We start from the raw sequence: 19,435 nt of genomic DNA, 5'->3' as shown, positions 1-19,435 counted from the left end.
CTCCACTCTCTGCCTCGGTGCTCGCGGCCCCTTCTCCTCTTCCATCCTCACCAGATCTCCCTCTGCCTCCCTTTTACAGGGATCCTTGTGACTGCATTTGGGGCCCAACCTGGATAACCCAGGACAGTCTCCCCACCTCTTGATCCTTGACTGAATCCCATATGGCACCTCGCTTTTTCCATATAAAGTAAGATTTTGCACGGTTCGGGGCAGAAAAGCCCGCCGCCACTCGGTCTCCTTATCCCATGAAATGGCAGAAACTGACCCGCAACCACGCAGTTGTGCGAGGGCCACCTAAGAGCGTCGACTAGAAGTGCCTCAGGCTCAGTGACCCTCTGCCCCCTGCAGCTCTGATGCAGAATCTGAACAACACGGGGTTTGTTGGCCCATCAGGCAGTCTGTGTGGGGCGCCTTTCTGTGCGGGGCCTGCCTCAGCACGGGGCTTCCAGGGGCTTCCAGATACCCCACCCCCACAGGCTTCTCTGCCCCCAGGGGAGCTCTAATGCCCCCATCCTGTAGGGCAGGCTGTGTCCCAGGCCAAGCTTTACGTCAGGGTTTTAACTGGGTAGCTTGCTACGCACCAAGGGGAAAGGAGAACGGGATTAACCACTGTGCTTTCCCAGCACTCCTCAGCCTATGACCGAAGGAACACTGGTGTCCGCCCCGGCCTCCTTCAGCGGAGTCTGTGCAGACAAAGCACATAGACAAAGTCCGTGTGAGCCCTGCACATAGATGGCAGGAGCCCGCCTCTGCAGACCTTTCAGCCCAGGGCCCTGCTGTGATGAATGGGTCTCTGGGAGGCGCCCAGTTCGAGCCAGATGCGGTTATGGAAACTCCATGGCTTCCACCAGACCTGCCAGCCACTCGGGCCGGACACCTTGGCTTTGCCACAACAGCTGGGAAAGCGTGAGCGAGTCCTCAGGCTCACGAGGCTGTTCTCTCCCCTCCCATCTCGGGGTCTCCGCTCCCCCCTGCCGCATTCCTGCCTGAAGACAGCATACTTCCATTGTTAAGAATTTAGTTTTATTCCTCCTCTTCCCCCATGGTTGTCTTTTTTCCTTCAAGATTTTATTTATTTGAGAGAGAGCATGAGCGAGAGCGAGCATGAGTGGAGGAGGGGCAGAGGGAGATAAGCAGACTCCCCACTGAGCAGGGAGCCCGATGCAGGGCTTGATCCCAGGACCCCAAGATCATGACCTGAGCCAAAGGCAGACGCTTCACCGACTGAGCCACCCAGGCGCCCCCCAACACTGATCTTTAAAACCATCTTAGATGCTTCCTATGAAGTAGGTGAGGCCCGAGTATGGAGATCCTTTCAGGTAAATTAATCTTTGTGGAACCTACCAGAGCCCACGTGTCTGTTGCGAGTCAGCGGCGTGAGCAGCCTCCAGCTGCGGTGGATTTCTCGCTCACTCTTGCTGGAGTCTACCTTGAGTGCATACTTCTCTTCATCCAGGCCCTGGGGAACTTTTCTGCAGCCATAGGCTCTTCCTCCATCACCTACCCCTCTCTCTCATGACAGAAGAGCCCAGAATTTCCACACTGGCCCCCTTTAATATCCTATTCAAGAACCGCCCTGTGTGGTGGGGAGGGGGGGCTCAGCGGGTCCCCACGTGGCCGCCTGTGGAGCATTTCCACCCCTGTCTCTTTATACCCTTCCTCCTGCGAAATCTGCACTGCCCATTTATGCCATGTTCTGCCAGCCCCTCGCTCCTCGGGAACCCGCTCTCTCCTTTCCGTGTAGGTGCTGCCCTGCTCAGCCTCTTCCCCCCGCACTGCCCCCCAGCTCCACACAGCCCCAGCCTGCTCTGTGGTCCATGACTGTGGTGCTCCTGTCCCTGCCATTCTAAATGTCCTTGTCCCCTTAGCCAGCAATCATACTCCTTTTCCTCACTTTTAATGACAGACCAAACAAGCAAACACCCCTTAGTGTTATCTGCTTTCTCCACTCTTGGATCCAGTGTTAACAGAGAAATGTCCTATGACATGTGGGTTGTTAGTGCTCGACTTGATCCCACTTTCCAACGTCACCTTGAGGCCTCACTAGTGCTCAGAATTCCTTGGATTCTCTTGAATAGTTTATTTGCTTTGTTTGACATGCCCTGTAACCCCCAAATATATGCCATCTAACCCCAAAAGCTTATAAGGATCATAAAAAATGAGACTCATTTAAAAAGGTGTAGTAGAGGAACAGGATTCTAATGTGACCATAACTGAGTGACAGAGTCGTCCCTGGGCTTCCCGGCAGCCAAGGCAAAAAGGGAAACTAGACCAACTGAACAATTCTTCTAATAGTCTGATGAAAGAATGCAAGCAATTTTGAGAAACTTTTTTCCCTGGGACTCAATTTTAAGAATTTATTACATAGATCTTTGGTAGGGGAGACTGCAGAACAAAAGGGACAACATCGTTGGCATTCGTTTCATGGGAAAATGCAGAAACAGCCTCGTGGTGCTTCTAATATTGCACTTCATTAAAGCTGGTAGCTGAGAGTATAATATTAAGATATAGCACAGTGAAGAAAGCAAGCCAATCAAGAAAGCAAGTGATGATCTAAGTATACATTTTTTTCTGTTGATTTCATTTGAACCTAGGTATAAGCTCAGAACACCTAAGGAAGGAAGAGATAAAAATCCCCTTTCTCAAGTAACAGTTGTCTTAGTTCTCCTTCCGTCAGCACCATTTCAGAACCCACCTTAAATGCCACCTCGGTTATTGGTGCTTCCTGATTTTCTCTCTTCCCTGAACTCTCGTGGATTGGGCTTTTTGTGTAGTTCCTACACCACCTGCCTCGGTTCGTATGTACTTGAGTGCATGCTAGGACTGCCTCACTGAACAGTCAAGTCCCTGAGGCAGGACCACGTGTGATGTAGGATCTCTCATGGCACCTGTCCAAGTGTTTTACATGTAGTAGGATCTCAAATATTCATGGACTAATCGCCTGAATTAATTATGGTACCAGAGGTATACACTGAATGGTTCGATAATTCCTAGAGTTTAAATATTTAAGCATTTCATTTTTTTTTTTTAGATTTTATTTATTTATTTGAGAGAGAGAGCGAGAGTGTGTGTGTGCGCACAAACACAAGCCTGGGGGAGGGGCAGAAAGAGAGGGAAAGCAGACTCCCTGCTGAGCAGGGAGCCCAATGCGGGACTCATTGACCCTGGGATCATGACCCTGGGATCATGACCTGGGATCATGACCTGAGCCGAAGGCAGACGCTTAACCGACTGAGCCACCCAGGCGCCCCTAAGCATTTCGTGTTAAATAGCTCAGAATATTTCTAAGTTGAGAAATGCCTCAAGAGAAAAACACCTCCATTAATGTCTTGCTTTTTGCCTCTCCTTGTTACAGGTGCCCAGTTATGGAGAAGCCTCAGCGAAAGGTAAGGAACTTGGTTTTTTTTCAATGTTATTGCTAACAAGAGGGTAGGTGACTGAGCCTCCAAGATGTCCAGTGGATTCAGATCCATCAGTTGGTTCTCTCCTTCTTTAAAATTGACTTTATGTTTAGAACAGTTGAGATTTACAGAAAAATTGAGAAGATAGTGCAGAGTTTCCATATAGAGATAGTACATCGCCTACCTTTCTTCTCTTCACATAGTGATATTACATTACCGCCATACATTGTCACAATTAATATCTTCTTATTAGCGAAAAGTCCATGCTGTGTGCAGATTTCCCTAGTTTTCGCCTGATGTCTTTTTTTTGTTCTAGGATCCCATCCAGGATTCCGCAATGCATTCCATAGACATACCTCCTTAGGCTCCTCTTGGCTGTGACAGTTTCTCAGACTTTTCTTATTTTCGTTGACCTTGACAGTTTTGAGGAGTACTAGTCAGATACATTGTAGGATGTCCCTTTATTAGAATTTGGTGTTTTTCTTATGACTAGACTGCGGTTATGGGTTTGGGGAAGAAGAGCACAGAGGTAAAGTGCCGTTGTCATCACATTGTATCTGGGGTACGTCTCATCGATGTGATTTATCATTACGGTTTTAACCTTGACCACCTGGCCAAAGTAATGTTTGTCCAGGTTTCTCCAAGTTGGTTATTTTAAGTGGGGGAGTCTGCTTGGGAGATCAAATTAAGATCAGAAGGCTGTTGATAAGAACAGGATCAGAGAGAGTGATTTGAAATTGGTTAACGATGCTGCCCTTGGGGCATGCAGGCCCCTTTAGGCATGAACCCATCCCTGGCAGGCCTGGCAGTATGGGCCTTGGGCTCTAGTCCTGCCCACCGCAGACACACTGGGCCTCCTTGGGCAAGTGTCTAAGCTTCCCGTGCAAGTGAAGAAATTGAGCTTGCTCTTTAATTTTGGTTAGGGGGACGATGCGACCCAGTGAGCTAGTGTGATTTCAAGGGAATTTTAAAAAAGCACTTTGTGATTTACTGGTCCTTATTTGACTGGTGAAGTTATCAATTGCCTGCTTTTTCTAGAGCCCTTGCTGTCCAAGCCCTATTTAGAAGCTGTTTGAGGGGCGCCTGGGTGGCTCAGTCGGTTAAGCATCTGCCTTCGGCTCAGGTCATGGTCCCAGGGTCCTGGGATCGAGCCCCGCATAGGGCTCCCTGCTCCGCGGGAAGCCTGCTTCTCCCTCTCCCACTCCCCCTGCTTGTGTTCCCTCTTTCGCTGTCTCTCTCTCTGTCAAATACATAAAATCTTTAAAAAAAAAAAAAAGCTGTTTGAGTGTTTGATAATGATTTGGAAAAAATAAAATAGTGAGCAGGACCAAGGAACTCTGCCAATGCCGGGTTTGGTCAGGGGGTAAGCAGCTTATAATATGGCTTTTTTTTAGATCTATAATATTTCACCACTTTGGGAAAGTGCTCATGTGCCTCCAGAGAAGGCATGATAATGAAAATAACCATTTTTAATTTTATTTTTTTATTTATTTTTTTAAGATTTTATTTATTTATTTGACAGAGAGAAACACAGTGAGAGAGGGATCACAAGCAGGGGAAGTGGGAGAGGGGAAGCAGGCTTCCCACGGAGCAGGGAGCCCGATGCGGGGCTTGATCCCAGGACCCTGGGATCATGACCTGAGCCGAAGGCAGACGCTTAACAACTGAGCCACCCAGGCGCCCCCCCCTTTTTTTTAGATTTATGTATCTCAGTGAGAGAGAGAGCAAGCAGGAGGAGGGGCAGAGGGAGTGAGCACAGGACGGGGGAAGGGCAAAGGAGAGGGAGAGAAAAATCTCAAGCAGACTCCCTCTGAGCGAGGAGCCTGATGCAGGGCTCCTTCTCACAACCCTGAGATTACAACCTGAGCCAAAACCAAGAGTCAATCACTTAACCAACTGCGCTACCCAGGTGCCTTGGAAATAAGCTTTTTAAGGGAGGATCTCATTCACTTCACAATTACCTCGATACATATTCAGGTTCATCCTGGTCCCAGCCCCACAGCTGATGATCTTGCCAAGTTCATTCCTCTCTTGGCCTCAGTTTTTCTCATCTGCTGAGGTGAGAGAGAGAATTATTTCAGATATCCCTTCCAGCCCTAAAAAGTCTGTAATGCAATTTGAGGTATTTGTGTGTTTGAGTTATTGTGATTCATAATAAGAAATATAGATTTGGCCTTTGTCCCCAAGATTCTGGCACCAAATCACTAAAACTTTTGCACTTTCCTAATTGTTGAGAGAAAGGTGTCTTTTGTTACGTTAATGAGGTGGCTTTTCTATGGCACCTAAAGACGGGGCTGGTTGGCATGGAAATTGATTAGAGGCTTGATTGGAAGGTTGGAACTTTCAGTCCTCCTCCTCTTCTCTGGGGAAGGGCGAGGAGCTGGAGGTTGAACCAATCACCAATGGCCAGTGATTTAATCAGTCGTGCCTGTGGACTAAAGCCTCCATAAAAACCCAAAAGGACAGTGTTTGGAGAGCTTCCAAGTGGGTGACCACGTGATTTATGGGGGAGCAGCACATTTGGGGAGGCCATGAAAGCTCCCCACTCTTTCCCCTTGCCTTGCCCTAGGCTTCTCTTGCAGCTGGATGTTTCTTAGGTACATCTTTTTAACAAACCTGTAATGTAGTAAGTAAAATGTGTGAGTGCTGGGAGCTGCTGGAGGCAAGTAATGGAACTCAAGGGAGGGGATTGTTGGAACCTCCAGTATATAGCAGGTTGGTCAGAAGCACAAGTGACAGCCTGGGTTGCAAATGGCATCTGAAGTGGGAGAGGGGACAGCCTTGTCGGACAGAGCCTTAACCTGGGGTGGTCTGACTCTATCTCCAGGTAGATAATGTCAGAATCAAGTTGAGTTGCAGAACCCTCAGCTGGTGACCTAGAATCGCTAGGGGGTGTGGAGAAGGTCCCCCTCCGGTCCCCCCCCAAACTTGGGGACAAAGGCCAAATCTATATTTCTTATTATGAATCACAATATCTCAAACACGCAAATACCTCAGATTGCATTACAGACTTTTTAGGGCTGGAAGGGGTATCTGAAATGATTCTCTCTCTCACCTACTCAGCAGATGAGAAAAACTGAGGCCAAGAGAGGAATGAACTTGGCAAGATCATCAGCTGTGGGACCAAAATTGTAGCTGGTGATCAGAAGTGGGATCAAAGAATCATTCCCGTTTCTTTCATTTTGTTATCTTGTTACGTTTCTGTTTGGCCAGTGACTCCTTCAAAGGATTTAATCCACAGTAGAAGGGCTACTTTCCGGTATTTTTACACTGGTTTTTTTTTCCCCCAGATTTTTATTTAAATTCTAGCTAGTTAAAATATAGTGTGATATTGGTTTCAGGAATAGAATTTAGTGATTTATCACTTACATGTAAGTGTTCATCAAAACAAGTGCCCTTAATACCCATCACCCATCTAACCCATCCCCCACCCACCTCCCTTAAATAGAGAGTCTCTTATGGTTTGCCTCCCTCTCTCTTTATTCCCCTTCCCCTGTGTTCATCTGTTTTGTTTCTTAAATCCCACATTTGAGTGAAATCATGATATCTGTCTTTCTCTGACTGCCTTATTTCGCTTAACGTAATACTCTCTAGCCCCATCCGTGTCTTTGCAAATGGCAAGATTTCATTCTTTTCGATGGCTGAGTTCACAGTTTCTCCTGTATAATTGTATTCTGTTCTCTATTCATCATGGAGACATGAAATTACAATATTTATTCCTCTAATTTCTTTGATTCGGTATGTTGCTCACGGTGATTCTTAGTGTCTGGTACTGGGTAGTGCTTGTGTTTTTCACATTGAAAAATTCAGAACCACTTTATTTGAAGGACAAAATGCAGTGCTGTATGAGAGGCTCTTCTGAGTCAGAGAGGCGCGGTTTTGCTCACAGGAGCATTGTGGGATTAGGATCTTTCCACTTCCATGGTTGGTTTGCTGTCTCACTCTCAGAACGAGCCAGGCCTTCTCTCTGTGGGGCTTTAATTGCTTCATTAAAGATCATTACGTTCACTATAAAAAGGTGAGGCAAATAATGGACCACTCTCTCTTCATAATGCCATTGTAAAGCTTTTGAATTACGAAGGAGCTCCTTGCAGAGGGAACCGTTGTGCACTGTTGGTGGGAATGTAAATTGGTATAGCCACTATGCAAAACAGGGTGGAGGTTCCCTAAAACTTGAGAATAGAACTACCCTATGACCCAGCGATCCCACCGCTGGGTATACCCCGAAGGAAAGGACATCAGTGCCACAAACAGAAGCCCATAGCAGCATGTTTACTGCAACGTCATTCAGAACAGCCAAGACACGGAAAGAGCCTAAGTGTCCAACGGTGGACGAATGGATACATAGGGACATATGTACAAGGGAATATTACTTAGCCATACAAAAAGAAGGAAATTCTTCTGTTTGTGACAATATGGATGAACCCCGGAGGGCATTGTGCTAAGTAACCTAAGTCAGAGAAAGACAAAAACTGTATGATCTCACTTATATGTGGCATCTAAAAAAGCTGCTGATAAAAACAGAAGAGGAGACTGGTAGTTGCCAGGGGCTGGGAGGGAAGGGAAATGAGGAGAAGTTGGCCAAAGGGCACACATACACTTGCAGTGATAAGACCGATGAGTCCTGGGGATCTAACGTACAACATGGCCACTCTAGTGAGCAATATAATATTGTACACTTGCACGTTGCTAAGAGAGTAGACCTTCTGTGTTGTCACCACCACCCCAACAAAACGGGAATTATGTGAGGTGGAGGATGTGTCAGCTATCTATGTGGTAATCATGTCACAATTTATGTGCGTATCAAACCCTCATATTGTACACGGTAAACTTATACAATGTTATATGTCAACTATGTCTCAGTAAAGCTGGAGAAGAAAAAGGATCTCCTTCCTTCTCTGTAGTCTGATGGCTTATTTCCCAGAATGTTATTTACTCTTCGGGAAAATTTGCTTCTGTTGGCTTAGCTAAAATTATTTCCCTCAAAATTTAGCATGAAGATGGTACTGTACCCTTATGTATATGTGTAGTTTCTCTGGGCATTTAAAGGCTATTCATAAAGTTCACATGGGTTATACTGGTAAATAACAATAAAGCCAGCATCTAATTTCTGATGTGGTCATCAGTAATAAAAGTTGGATAATTTTAATCAGATGCTACTCATATATAGACTTTTGTACATGGAAAGTTGATTTTGTGAAACTGTGGTTCACAGTGGGTAAGCTCTGAGAAGGGCTCCTGCTTGACCTATTTTTTAATAAACTAAGTCACTAACTCTACAACCTGCACAGGGTGTATACAGAGCAGTCTGTCAACTGAACCAAATTAACATCTCTTATGGCTCATTCTGAGTATTGAAATGCAACCTGACCTTTAGTGTCCTAAGAGCTTTTTATTTCTGCACGTGACTCTGGCAGCTGACTGAATAAAATCTCATGTTAACAAAGGAGACATTGTGCACACTGCCTTTTAAAAACATAAATTTGTTTTCATTTTGGCCAGGTTTTTCTAAGTATAAATTTGACAGGAATAACTTCACTTGCATATATCCTGATCATTCAAAATTTCTTTACAGACTTCTTTAATAGTTGGGTACATTATAACCAGATGAGCTATTCTCAAAATTCTCATCAAAAATCTTGTTTTATCGTTCAGTGCCAATTTACAGAAAATACCATTTTTTTTTTCATGGCAGCTAAAGAGTTTGGAAATTATGGCTGAGAACTCTGGGATTTTCTAACAGGTGTCCCTGGAATCTCGATGCCTCTAGCAGGGTACCCTTCACAAGAATCGGGGAGTGGCTTTCCAGTGATTCATGAGGACATCAGATCTACTTTGCCTTACCTGGAGTTGACTCTTCAGAGGCATAGCAGAGAATTAACAGTCAGTATTTCTAGAGCCAGCAGGGATTAGCAAGAGTCGTGAGCTTTTTGCCTCTACCTTGGTCAGATGGTGGGGGTGTCGGCGTGTTTCCGTCTCATGCGCTCAGGAGAAATAGCTGTGTGGCCCCACTTCATGGGATAAAATGCCCTTCTGCCTTGTCAGCTTCCTGATAACTGCCAGTCAGAGCATTCTAGCTGGTTCTATTTTTTTCGGAGAAAAGGAGCTAAGAATCTTTGGTTGTAAAACCCAAGTCCCAAGCTTGTCCCAGCTCATATGCCCAGAACAGACTGGAGCATTTAAGTAGGGGATGTCTAATTAATTAAATCTTTGAGCACGACTTTATGTCTCTGTTAAAAGTGAAAAGTCATCTAGCATTTGCTAAATTGTCTCTCTGAGGAATAGAATTTAGTGTGAAAACTGCATTTTCAGTATTTATGGATCATCCTTACTCATCAAAATTACATTGACAAGGTGAATTACTAAGTAAAAAGCCTTGCATAGTCACATGGTATTTTAAAAAGTATCCTTTCTTTGCTGTTAAGCACAGCAATGATTTTTGATTTGCCCATTGAAACTAGTCGATTTTTACAGTTTGAGCATTTTTGAATGTGTCTAAAAGTCACCTTGTAACTTGTGTTTTATAATCTTGTCCCTGTACCTTTCTCATAAGGCATTATATTTGAAAGCTGTATTTTTTTTTTTCCAATTTAATTTCAGCCAGAACTGTAGACAGGGAGCCACATCTCCATGAGTTTTAAAAGAAAATTTTGCTGTGAAGGATACATTTGATTGAATTAAATTTGGTAAAAATTATTTACTTTTAGAGAAAATATTCCCTTAAAATCGGAGTCTACTGGATTTTAGCATAAGCATATCTGAACTTGAATAAGTCTTTGGCTGAAGATATCTGGGCTGGCCTGGGAGCGAAACACTATTCAAATCTCTATCCTGCCAAAATAAAAATCCACATAGGCCTTTATTCCCTTTTTTCCCCAAAAATAATAATTGAGCTCTATTCTGTAGTCCTATATTGCACAATGGAGAGTCAAAGCCCCTTTCTTCCTCTCTGTCAGGGAAGAACAGCCAGCCCCATTCAGTGACTGATAGATGGCGAGCTCTCAGCCAGAGCTGCTGAGACTTGGTCTGAAAGTTTCTCTAAGTTCTTCATCCGGATTCCAATCTGTTGAATTCATTTTTTAAAGTTGTGCTTTGAAAATTAGACCAGTTTGAAGACAAGTATGGAACAAAGGACTCTAAGCAGTTTTTAAAGCTAGTGTGGAGGACTAGCAGAATTCTACTGCTTCTCTCTTCACCATGAGTGGTGGACCTACATAGAAGATTACTTACGGGTTTTTGAAAATGCCCCCTGCTAGACATTTAGGGGCTGTCTTTGTCTCTCAGGAGCCTGTCAAACTGAAACATGGCTAGAACGAGCGTTCAAGAGAAAAATTTCACCCTGAAATTGACATGGATCCTCACCACCAATGGGATACATTTCCTGAAGCATTAAAAATAAAACCAGACAGGAAGTGCGTTTCATAGCCCACCAGCTTCATTGAGAATCAGGGCAATCAATGCTTAGACCTGTTTCTGGCTGCATGTTCCCTTCATGAGTAACATAGTCTCCTTCTATCCAAGCAGATTTATCAAGTCAGAATATGGACAGAAAGCCAGGGGTCAGGCTTTCTGGGTCTGGGAGCAGTAGCCCTTAGATGAGCCCTAAATGACTTAAAACTCAAGGCTCCTTAAGTGAAAAGCCCTCAATATTATGTGTAGGATGAGGGATGAGGGTGTGTAGGCGTGGGTGGGAAGGACCAGGTTTTAATAAAGTGCTCAGGAAAGACTTGACTGAAGATTTTGAGCAAAGCCTAGGAAGTGAGGTTGTGAAGCATGTCTGGGTAAAGAGCTTCTAGGCAGAGGGAACAGCAAGTGCAAAGGCCCTGAGGCAGGAGCTGTATATGATATATGTATATATTTTTTATTTTACACTGGTAAGGTTTTTTTTAATGCAGCCATAGTACCTGGAATAAATGGAGTATTATGCAGTTCATTAAGATCATGTTATAAGAGTATTTAGCAATCTGAAAATTTACCCTTTATTGCTAATTGCGTTAAAAAAAAAACAAAAAAAACTGTAGGTTTAAATAAGTGCAGGAAGGTATAATGTATGATATTATAATGATATGTTGGTACACATGTGGTATCGCTCTGTTAGGGGAATCCAGGTGGTTTTCATTTTCTTGATTTTGTTTACCCACATTACATTTCCCTTTCTGTAATGAACATGGTAGCTTTTATCAGGAAGAGAGACCGTGAAGGGGGTGTGCGTCCCTTCAGGCAGGATGAGGTGCGTGACTGTGGCTGTTGGAGGTGACACACGGAAGTCTGCAGGTAGTGTGTCTCCAAGTGCCTAAGGGCCCTGACTGCCGAGCTGCCGTCCAGAGACAGGGCTCTGGTTACAAGGAGAGAGACTGGTGTGGGGCCCCGTCATTGGAAACAAAGGTCAGGGCCGATGTCCAGAGAAACAGCTGGGCTCTACGGAAGGATGGAGCCTCAGAAATAAGTCAGAGGCATTACTGGGGGGCGGGGGGCATGGGAGCTGACCAGGCCAAGTGCCACTTGACATTAAGCCTCTTAGGACTGGAGTGAAGAAAAGTATTAGTGCATTATTAAGTAATAAATGAAAATTATGGGGCGCCTGGGCGGCTCAGTCTTTAAGCGTCTGCCTTCGGCTCAGGTCATGATCCCAGGATCCTGGGATCGAGCCCCGCATCGGGCTCCCTGCTTCCCCCTCCCCCACTCCCCCTGCTTGTGTTCCTTCTCTCGCTGTGTCTCTCTCTATCAAATAAATAAATAAAATCTTTTTAAAAAATGAAAATTATTCATTTCCAAGGTCAGGTAGTGTCTGAGGGGTGGGATAAAATTCTTGAATTCTTCCTTTCTGAGGTTCTGCTACAGGCCCAAGGTTGAGCCTCCACATACAGGGGAAAGGCCTAACTGCATCTTCTCCTGATTGACACATGATCCATGAGTTTTTACTTAAGTAAAATTTAGAAACTCATTGTATCACTCAGACTAGGATTGATAGCTCCAAACTATAGGAGGACTTTAGGCAATTCAAACAAGAATGGAGCTGAGAAGACCTCATGTTCTCTTCTGAACAACCCACCCCTGGGTTGGTCCCTCTGTCTAGCTGTCCATCTATCAGTTATCAATCTATCAATCTACTTACCTGCACATATTCCTTAATTATATTTTAATGATAATATTTGAGATATTGAAGAATATAACATACTTGTAAGTTGTAGACATTATAGTAAAACGAATACACATGAGCCTTTCCCCCAGACAGGACTGGTGCTGCTGTCTCTCCCTTACCTTCTCCTGCTGCCTCCTCATGCCCAAGGCAAGAATGATCCTGAATTTTGTGGTCTTCATTCCATTCCTTTAAAAAAATGATATATATATATATGTGTGTGTGTGTGTGTATCTATATTGAAATTACATATACATGTACTCCTAAGATTTTTGGGGGGGGAGTCTATAAAAATGGTACCATACTTATTTACATTAGAACTAATGTCTTTTTCAAAAAGATTAATTTTTCAAAAAGATTAATCCCTGCTGCCGTGTATGGCTGTGGTTCCTTCTGGGTTGTTGCTGTATAATATTCCACCATGTGACTATACCATATTTATTTACCTATTGTCTTTTTTTTTTTTTTAAAGATTTTATTTATTTATTTGACAGAGAGAGACACAGCGAGAGAGGGAACACAAGCAGGGGGAGTGGGAGAGGGAGAAGCAGGCCTCCCGTGGAGCAGGGAGCCCGATGCGGGGCTCGATCCCAGGACTCTGGGATCATGACCTGAGCCGAAGGCAGACGCTTAACGACTGAGCCACCCAGGCGCCCCTTTACCTATTGTCTTTTTACTGGACTTTGGGCACTTTCTTTTACCAGACTGTCCACTACTTCTTTTGAGTTTCTGAGCTTACTATAGGGCACTACTAAAAATCACAAGAAAAAAGGTAAATGCCTAACACATGAAGTGAATAGTTTCTTAGGCCAGAATGCTGTATGTTTGCAAGCGTGTGTAAAATCTGTACCAAAACCTGGGCTGAGACCTAGTGTAGAATGAAGTTCCCGCCACGTGGCACGGTTCACATGCTGGCCGCCACTAGAGGGCGTGGGAGGGCGGGGACATCTGTGTGTCCCAGAAGCTAAGAATAACGTGGTTGCTGCTGGAACTTGGATGTGTGGCTGCAGTGTTTCCAGTACTCGCGCATTTCAGGGCAAAAACATTTGCGTCGCTCCAGGTACAGGAAGAAAATCCAGTGAACGATTATGTCTGTATGTGTACACGTATACACGTGGATAGACACATGTGTTCCTTGCTTCCTCTCCCACCTATATTAAAATATAAGGGTAGGGTGCCTGGGTGGCTCAGTTGGTTAAGCGACTGCCTTGGGCTCGGGTCATGATCCCGGAGTCCTGGGATCGAGTCCCGCGTCGGGCTCCCGGCTCAGCGGGGAGCCTGCTTCTCCCTCCGACCCTCCCCTCTCTCATGCTGTTTCTCTCTCTCAAATAAATAAATAAATAAAATCTTTAAAAATATATATATAAGGGTAAAGAGTAGTGACAGGGACACACTCGTGGGGATAGGACAGACTGGGTGGGGAGGACATTCACATACAAACCAGCCCAAACTACTTTGAGTTCATCACCCTTTTACTGCTTATTTCTAATGACTCACAAAGTCTTCCACGTGATCTTTTTAAAAAGGTGCTTCCCTCACCTGTCCTTGACTTAGAACTTTCTCCTCTCTTGGAAGTGAAATGCATGGATTCCTTCCTTCCTCCCCCCACCCCCTCACCCCCAGCTCTAAATAACCTTGAATAGGGAACCCCAGAAATTTGCTTCATTTGCTCTTCTGAGGAGAGAAGACTTCTTGTCGCGTGGTTGGCCGCTAGGCATGAACTGCCCCGTACACCATTGAGGGTGAAGGTCCCTGCTTGGTCTGGAAGCGTGCAGAAGAAGTGGCTGCCAAAGGTTGTCCTCAGAACCTGGGAATGTTTGTGGTGGACTGCATGCCGCCCTCTTTCCCCACAACTACCAAAGACGTCCACCCCCTAGCGCCCAGAGCTTGTGGGTGACTGTGTGCCTCACACGGCAAAGGGGACTTCGCAGATGTGATTAAGTTAAGGGTCTCTAGGATGGGGGGAGGATCCTGGGTGACCCAGGTAGGCCAGTGTATTCACAAGCGTCTTTTTAAGAGGGAGACAGGTGGCCAGAGAGGAGAGAGACACATGCTTTTGGCTTTGAGGATGGAGCCCAGGGCCACAAGTCAAGCATTGCAAGCCGCCTCTGGAAAGTGGAAGAGGCCAGGAAACAGATTCTCCCCCGAAGCTTCTAGAAAGAATGTGGCCCAGCCGACCCACTTTAGATTCTGATCACCAGAGCAGTAGGATGACAAATGTGTGATTTTCCGCCACCGAATGTGGTAATTCATTACAGCAGGAGTACGAAATCGTGTTCCTTATGTGTGAAAGAACCACCTTTGTTAGAAAACGTTGAGGGTGTGCTTGCCAACTTACATCTCCGTCCACTGAAGAAATGCAGTGTGACCCTGATTTGTGGGAGGAAACAAGGAGGCTTGAGGTGCCAGCCAGAGTGGTCAAGCCAACGAAGCACCAGACCGGACAGGGAGCCCAGAGTGTTCCTACTGGGCAAATAGGAATAAGAGCTTGGAAAGGGAACACGTGGTCAAGATGGTCAAGAAGGGCATTGAAGATGCCATGGTTGGAGGTCAGGGGCAAGGAGTGTTTCGAGGAGGAGGCTGTACGTGATGTTCTCAGGGTACTGAGGAAGGCGACCGGATTGTATAAAAATATGAGTGTTTGTGGAGAACTTTATAAATAGTTCCCCATACTTTTGTTTATACATGTGGAGGAGGCAGAGACTTTTTGGAGTAAAAAACCAAATGAAGGGGCTTACGGATAAAACCAGGGCTGAGAAAATGGAGGTGGGTCGTGTGAACCACATATTTGAAAATACTGGCAGTACGTGTGTGGAGAGAAATGAATCTGTGATTTTTTTGTTAATTTGTTTTTTGTTAATTTATTTTTATTGTGGTAGAAGAGCCATAATTGACCATGAGTGACCGTTAGTCCCTTCACAGTATCTGGCAGCCATCACCACTGTTGAGTTCCAGAATATTTCCTCACCCGAAAAGGAAGCCCCATCCCCCTTCCCTCTAGCTCCTTGGCAACCACGAATCTGCTTTCTGTCTCCACGGATTTGCCTTCTTCCAGATATTTCCCACAAACCATACAATACGTGGCCTTGTTGTGTCTGGCTTCTTTCACTTAGCATCATATTTTTAAGTCTCATCCATTTTGTAGCGGGTGTTATTACTTCATTCTTTTTTATGGCTGAAAAATATTCCATTACTTGGATATATCACATTTTGCTGGTCTGGTCATCCGTGGATGGACATTTACGTTGGTTCTGCCTTTAGGCTGCTGTGAAGAGTGAGCAGCTTGGTTTTCTCTTGCTTGGTTTTGTTTTCAGAACAAGGAGGTATGACCCTGTGGGGGAAGGAGAGGTCTGTGGCCGGGCAGGACCACTTCCATCCAGCAGACAGCACCTCGGACCTGGCGCCTGGCTGCTGGGGCCAGTCTGCACTGTCTTGAGGGGGCAGGATTCTGTCTGGGGAGAGAGGGGAACCTGGGCAAGTGGTGGGCTTTGCTCATCGTCCAGGAATCCTACAGGAGAACGGAAGGTAGCGTTAGGGAACTAGGTAAATGCCGGATGCCAGCATGGAAGCTGATTTTAGGCAGCACTCATGCCTGCCTCCAGCAGTGAGAGGACTGGTTCTAAAGGAAGAGCCCAAGAGTATGCCCTTCACTTGTCATTTTCGTCATGGAGAAAGCATGCAGGAAGGAGGGAAATGAGAGGGGCGATGTTATTATTTAGAGGTATCTGGTAGAAGGAGGCAAAAGTGCATGATACGGTATCCTTATTGGGTAGATTGCATTGCTCGTGTGCTATTTATTAGGTTTTTTTTTTTTTTTTGAAGGCTATTCTTACTTGTGCCTGTTTTTAAAACCTGAACAACTGGGAGAGAGAACTTATAATCCTGTAGTCATTTGGCTTGTATTCTTAGAGAGTATTTTTAAACGCTAACTTTCAGAGCCATCTAATGTCACTTAAAACACAAGAAGTGCTTCCAGTATTCATTTCTCCTGATCTGCAGGTTTTAGATTGTGAATAGTATTTTTACTTCCACTGAAAACACATTTCCCCCCCAGATCTCTTTCTTGATGTTTGCCTAAATTTTTTTGGTCAGTTGTCATTATCTTTATTAAAATGAGTGATGATATTTTCAGTCATGACTCAAGAGTCATCTGCTATGGAAAGAAAACTGTCTGAATTCTAAAGCTTATCAAGCTAAACATCCTCAAGTCAGAAATGGATGTGTATTTTGAATAAATTGCGCATTTAAAATACCTTTTTTTTTTCCTTTCTGGAGGCTAAATTCAAATGAAATCATCTTGCTTTAAAGGCTTTTTGTGGCAAAAATAAAATAAAATAAAAAATAAAAAAGGCTTTTTGTGGCTCTACCAGGCTTGGAATATGTAGTGAAGACTCAGTAATTGAGAAAATTTTTAAATTAAGACTCAGTAATTGAAAGAAAAGAAACTTGTATTTTTATTTATTTTTTTAAAGATTTTATTTATTTATTCATGAGAGAGAGAGAGAGAGAGGCAGAGGCAGAGGGAGAAGCAAGGTCCCTGCTGAGCAAGGAGCCCGATGTGGGACTCCATCCCAGGACCCTGGGATCATGACCTGAGCTGAAGGCAGCTGCTTACCTGACTGAGCCACTCAGGCCCCCTGAAACATGTATTTTTAAATTGAGAAATTGATCTGAAATGGATTTGAGGTCAAAACAGGGGTACCTAAACTAGGTCCTCATTACACTGGAATAGAAAAGACTGCCCTTCTCCACAGTCTTGCTTACATACACCTAGGTGATTGAGTTGGACCATTTCTACTTGCCTAATGCAAGGGGGGAAGGGATCCTGGTTTGAGGAATCTGTTTGTGCTCTTTGTGAGGGCACATGGGAAGTTAGAGATCGACTTAGAAGGTTGACTCTGTTCCTTGTTGAAGGCACAAAAGTCCTCAACTGTGAAAGACAACGTGGCTGGTAACAACTTTTCTCATGCTGGTTAGAATATGGGATTGATAAAAGCAAGAAGGTTGTTAGCTAAAACTTTGGAGAAAACTCTTTCTTTTGGTACTTCCAGCTGATTTCTGGAATAGAAGAAAAGCTGTTTTTTTTGCTAAGCAAGTGCTTTAGAAAAGTAGAGAGAGGCCAGTGAAAAGTTGACGCTGTTGAATTTACCGGAGTTGAGACTCTGACGTTGCGTCTCTGCCTTTGTCTGAGCTCACAACCTAGACTTTGCGTGAACTCTTGGCCTGAGCTCTTTCTGCCCCTCGCCCTCATTTTGCCCTTTTGAATTTAATAATGAGGGGAAATAGAGGGAATTCATTGGTTGATACAATTCATAGGAATGCAGAGTTAGTAGGATGAAGCTACAGGTAATCCAAGCCTGGAAAAGATCTTAATGAAACAAAATCATAAAGATAAGCTGTCCAGCACTCAGAGTTCTCAGTCCAGGGGGATTATTTGCTAGTCCCTTTTGGTTAAATAGTTCTAGCATCTCATGACCCTCCTTCTTTTTAGATACAAAGGAGAAATGTTCCCTTTCATATTCTTTTTGGACACTCTTTCCTGTCTGTTACCATTGTGCTCTGGGACTCCTGAATTCCAGTAGTTATTTCAAGGGAGTTGTAAATACTGGGGTGTGGGTCATGGTGGACTAAGCTGTTTTCAGGCACATACTACCTTCACTCATATTTTGACACCTTTGAAAGATAACTTGACAGCCACTACCATGGGTCTGACATTGTGGTAAGGTCTGAGAAGAAGTGGGGGTCACATGGCTGGGTCACCTAACATCAAGACAGTATTAAGAGCAGAGTCATTAACCAATCTTGATCACCCTCCCCTCTCCCAACCCTCAAGTCTGATAGATCCTGGCTCCTTTTCCATGTTATATAGAAGGAAAGAATCCAGACAAAATATAAAAGTGGATCCATATAAAATATTTTTGGTCAAAAAGGCTATAATATAATACAGTATTCTCAAGATCTTCTAAATTTTTTTTAATCAGTTCACATGAAGCTAAACAGAAACAGGATAATGAATATATGTCATGATTCCCTGATTGCCATACTTTTCTCTTTATTGAGTAAGGACCTATCATGATCAGGTATTGCTGTGTAATAAGCATACAGATCTCAGGGCATACAGTCAGCATTTACTTCTTGCTTTCTATCTGTAGACCAGCTGGGGTTCATCTGGTTTGGGCTGGACATAGCTCCAAGCTTTGGGTATATCCAGGCCTGCTCCTCAGTCTTTCAGCCTTGTTGGACTAGAGGCTATCCAAGGCAAATTGTTCTTACGGACAAAGACTGTAGGAACCTAAAAGGGCAAACCCAGTCATTCATGCACATTTCAAGCTTCTGCCTATTAATTTCCAGTTGGCCGAAGGAAGTGACATGATCAACTCCAAAGCCAAAAAGGGGAAAATACATCCAGTTACCATAGGCCATGACAAGGGTGGGGACATGTAATACTACTACAGGGAGTGAAGAATTGGGACTCATAATCTGATCTGGCATTAGGGTTTTTTATTATTAGGTTAGGAAATTTTTCATATGATTATATTGGTTTTTATTCTATGTTCAGAATTTTTTTTTTTGATGTTGTATATTTTTTTCATTTATGGGATAAAAACTTCTAAATCTAGTTTCCGTATTTATTTATGAAGATAGCTACTTTAACCACCTTTTCTTAACCCTTAGTCTTTATAGGTGCTTCTTGGATTTGGGGCCATAATTACTAGTTTTACCCAGCACTAATTTTAAGGAATTTACTCAATTCCTTATTATTCTTATATCTTTCCAAACCAGAACCATTTTACCTACTAATAATTGGAGGGTATGAAATTATTGGCAAATTTCACATTATAGTGGCACATCTGTGTGTGTGTTCATATATTCAGAGCTGAAGGGCTTGTTCTGT

At 44.1% G+C, this 19,435-nt stretch overlaps 1 protein-coding gene across 1 annotated transcript in view; it reads left to right on the top strand.

Annotated features, from left to right (window-relative positions):
• The window catches only part of RETREG1 (reticulophagy regulator 1), a 127,277-nt gene that overhangs the window by 36,791 nt on the left and 71,051 nt on the right, over positions 1-19,435 (top strand). Inside the window, exon 3 of the mRNA XM_034998858.1 lies at positions 3,356-3,386. Coding sequence (XP_034854749.1) covers positions 3,356-3,386 — 31 coding nt within the window. The remainder of the gene's footprint in view (positions 1-3,355; positions 3,387-19,435) is intronic.

This window comes from Mirounga leonina, unplaced genomic scaffold (assembly GCF_011800145.1).
Source record: "Mirounga leonina isolate KUSES-001 unplaced genomic scaffold, KU_Mleo_1.0 Mir_95, whole genome shotgun sequence".
In the NCBI taxonomy this organism is placed as follows: Eukaryota; Metazoa; Chordata; class Mammalia; order Carnivora; family Phocidae; genus Mirounga; species Mirounga leonina.
The sequence above is the reverse complement of the archived record's forward strand: the minus strand, read 5'-3'. Positions and strand labels throughout refer to the sequence as shown.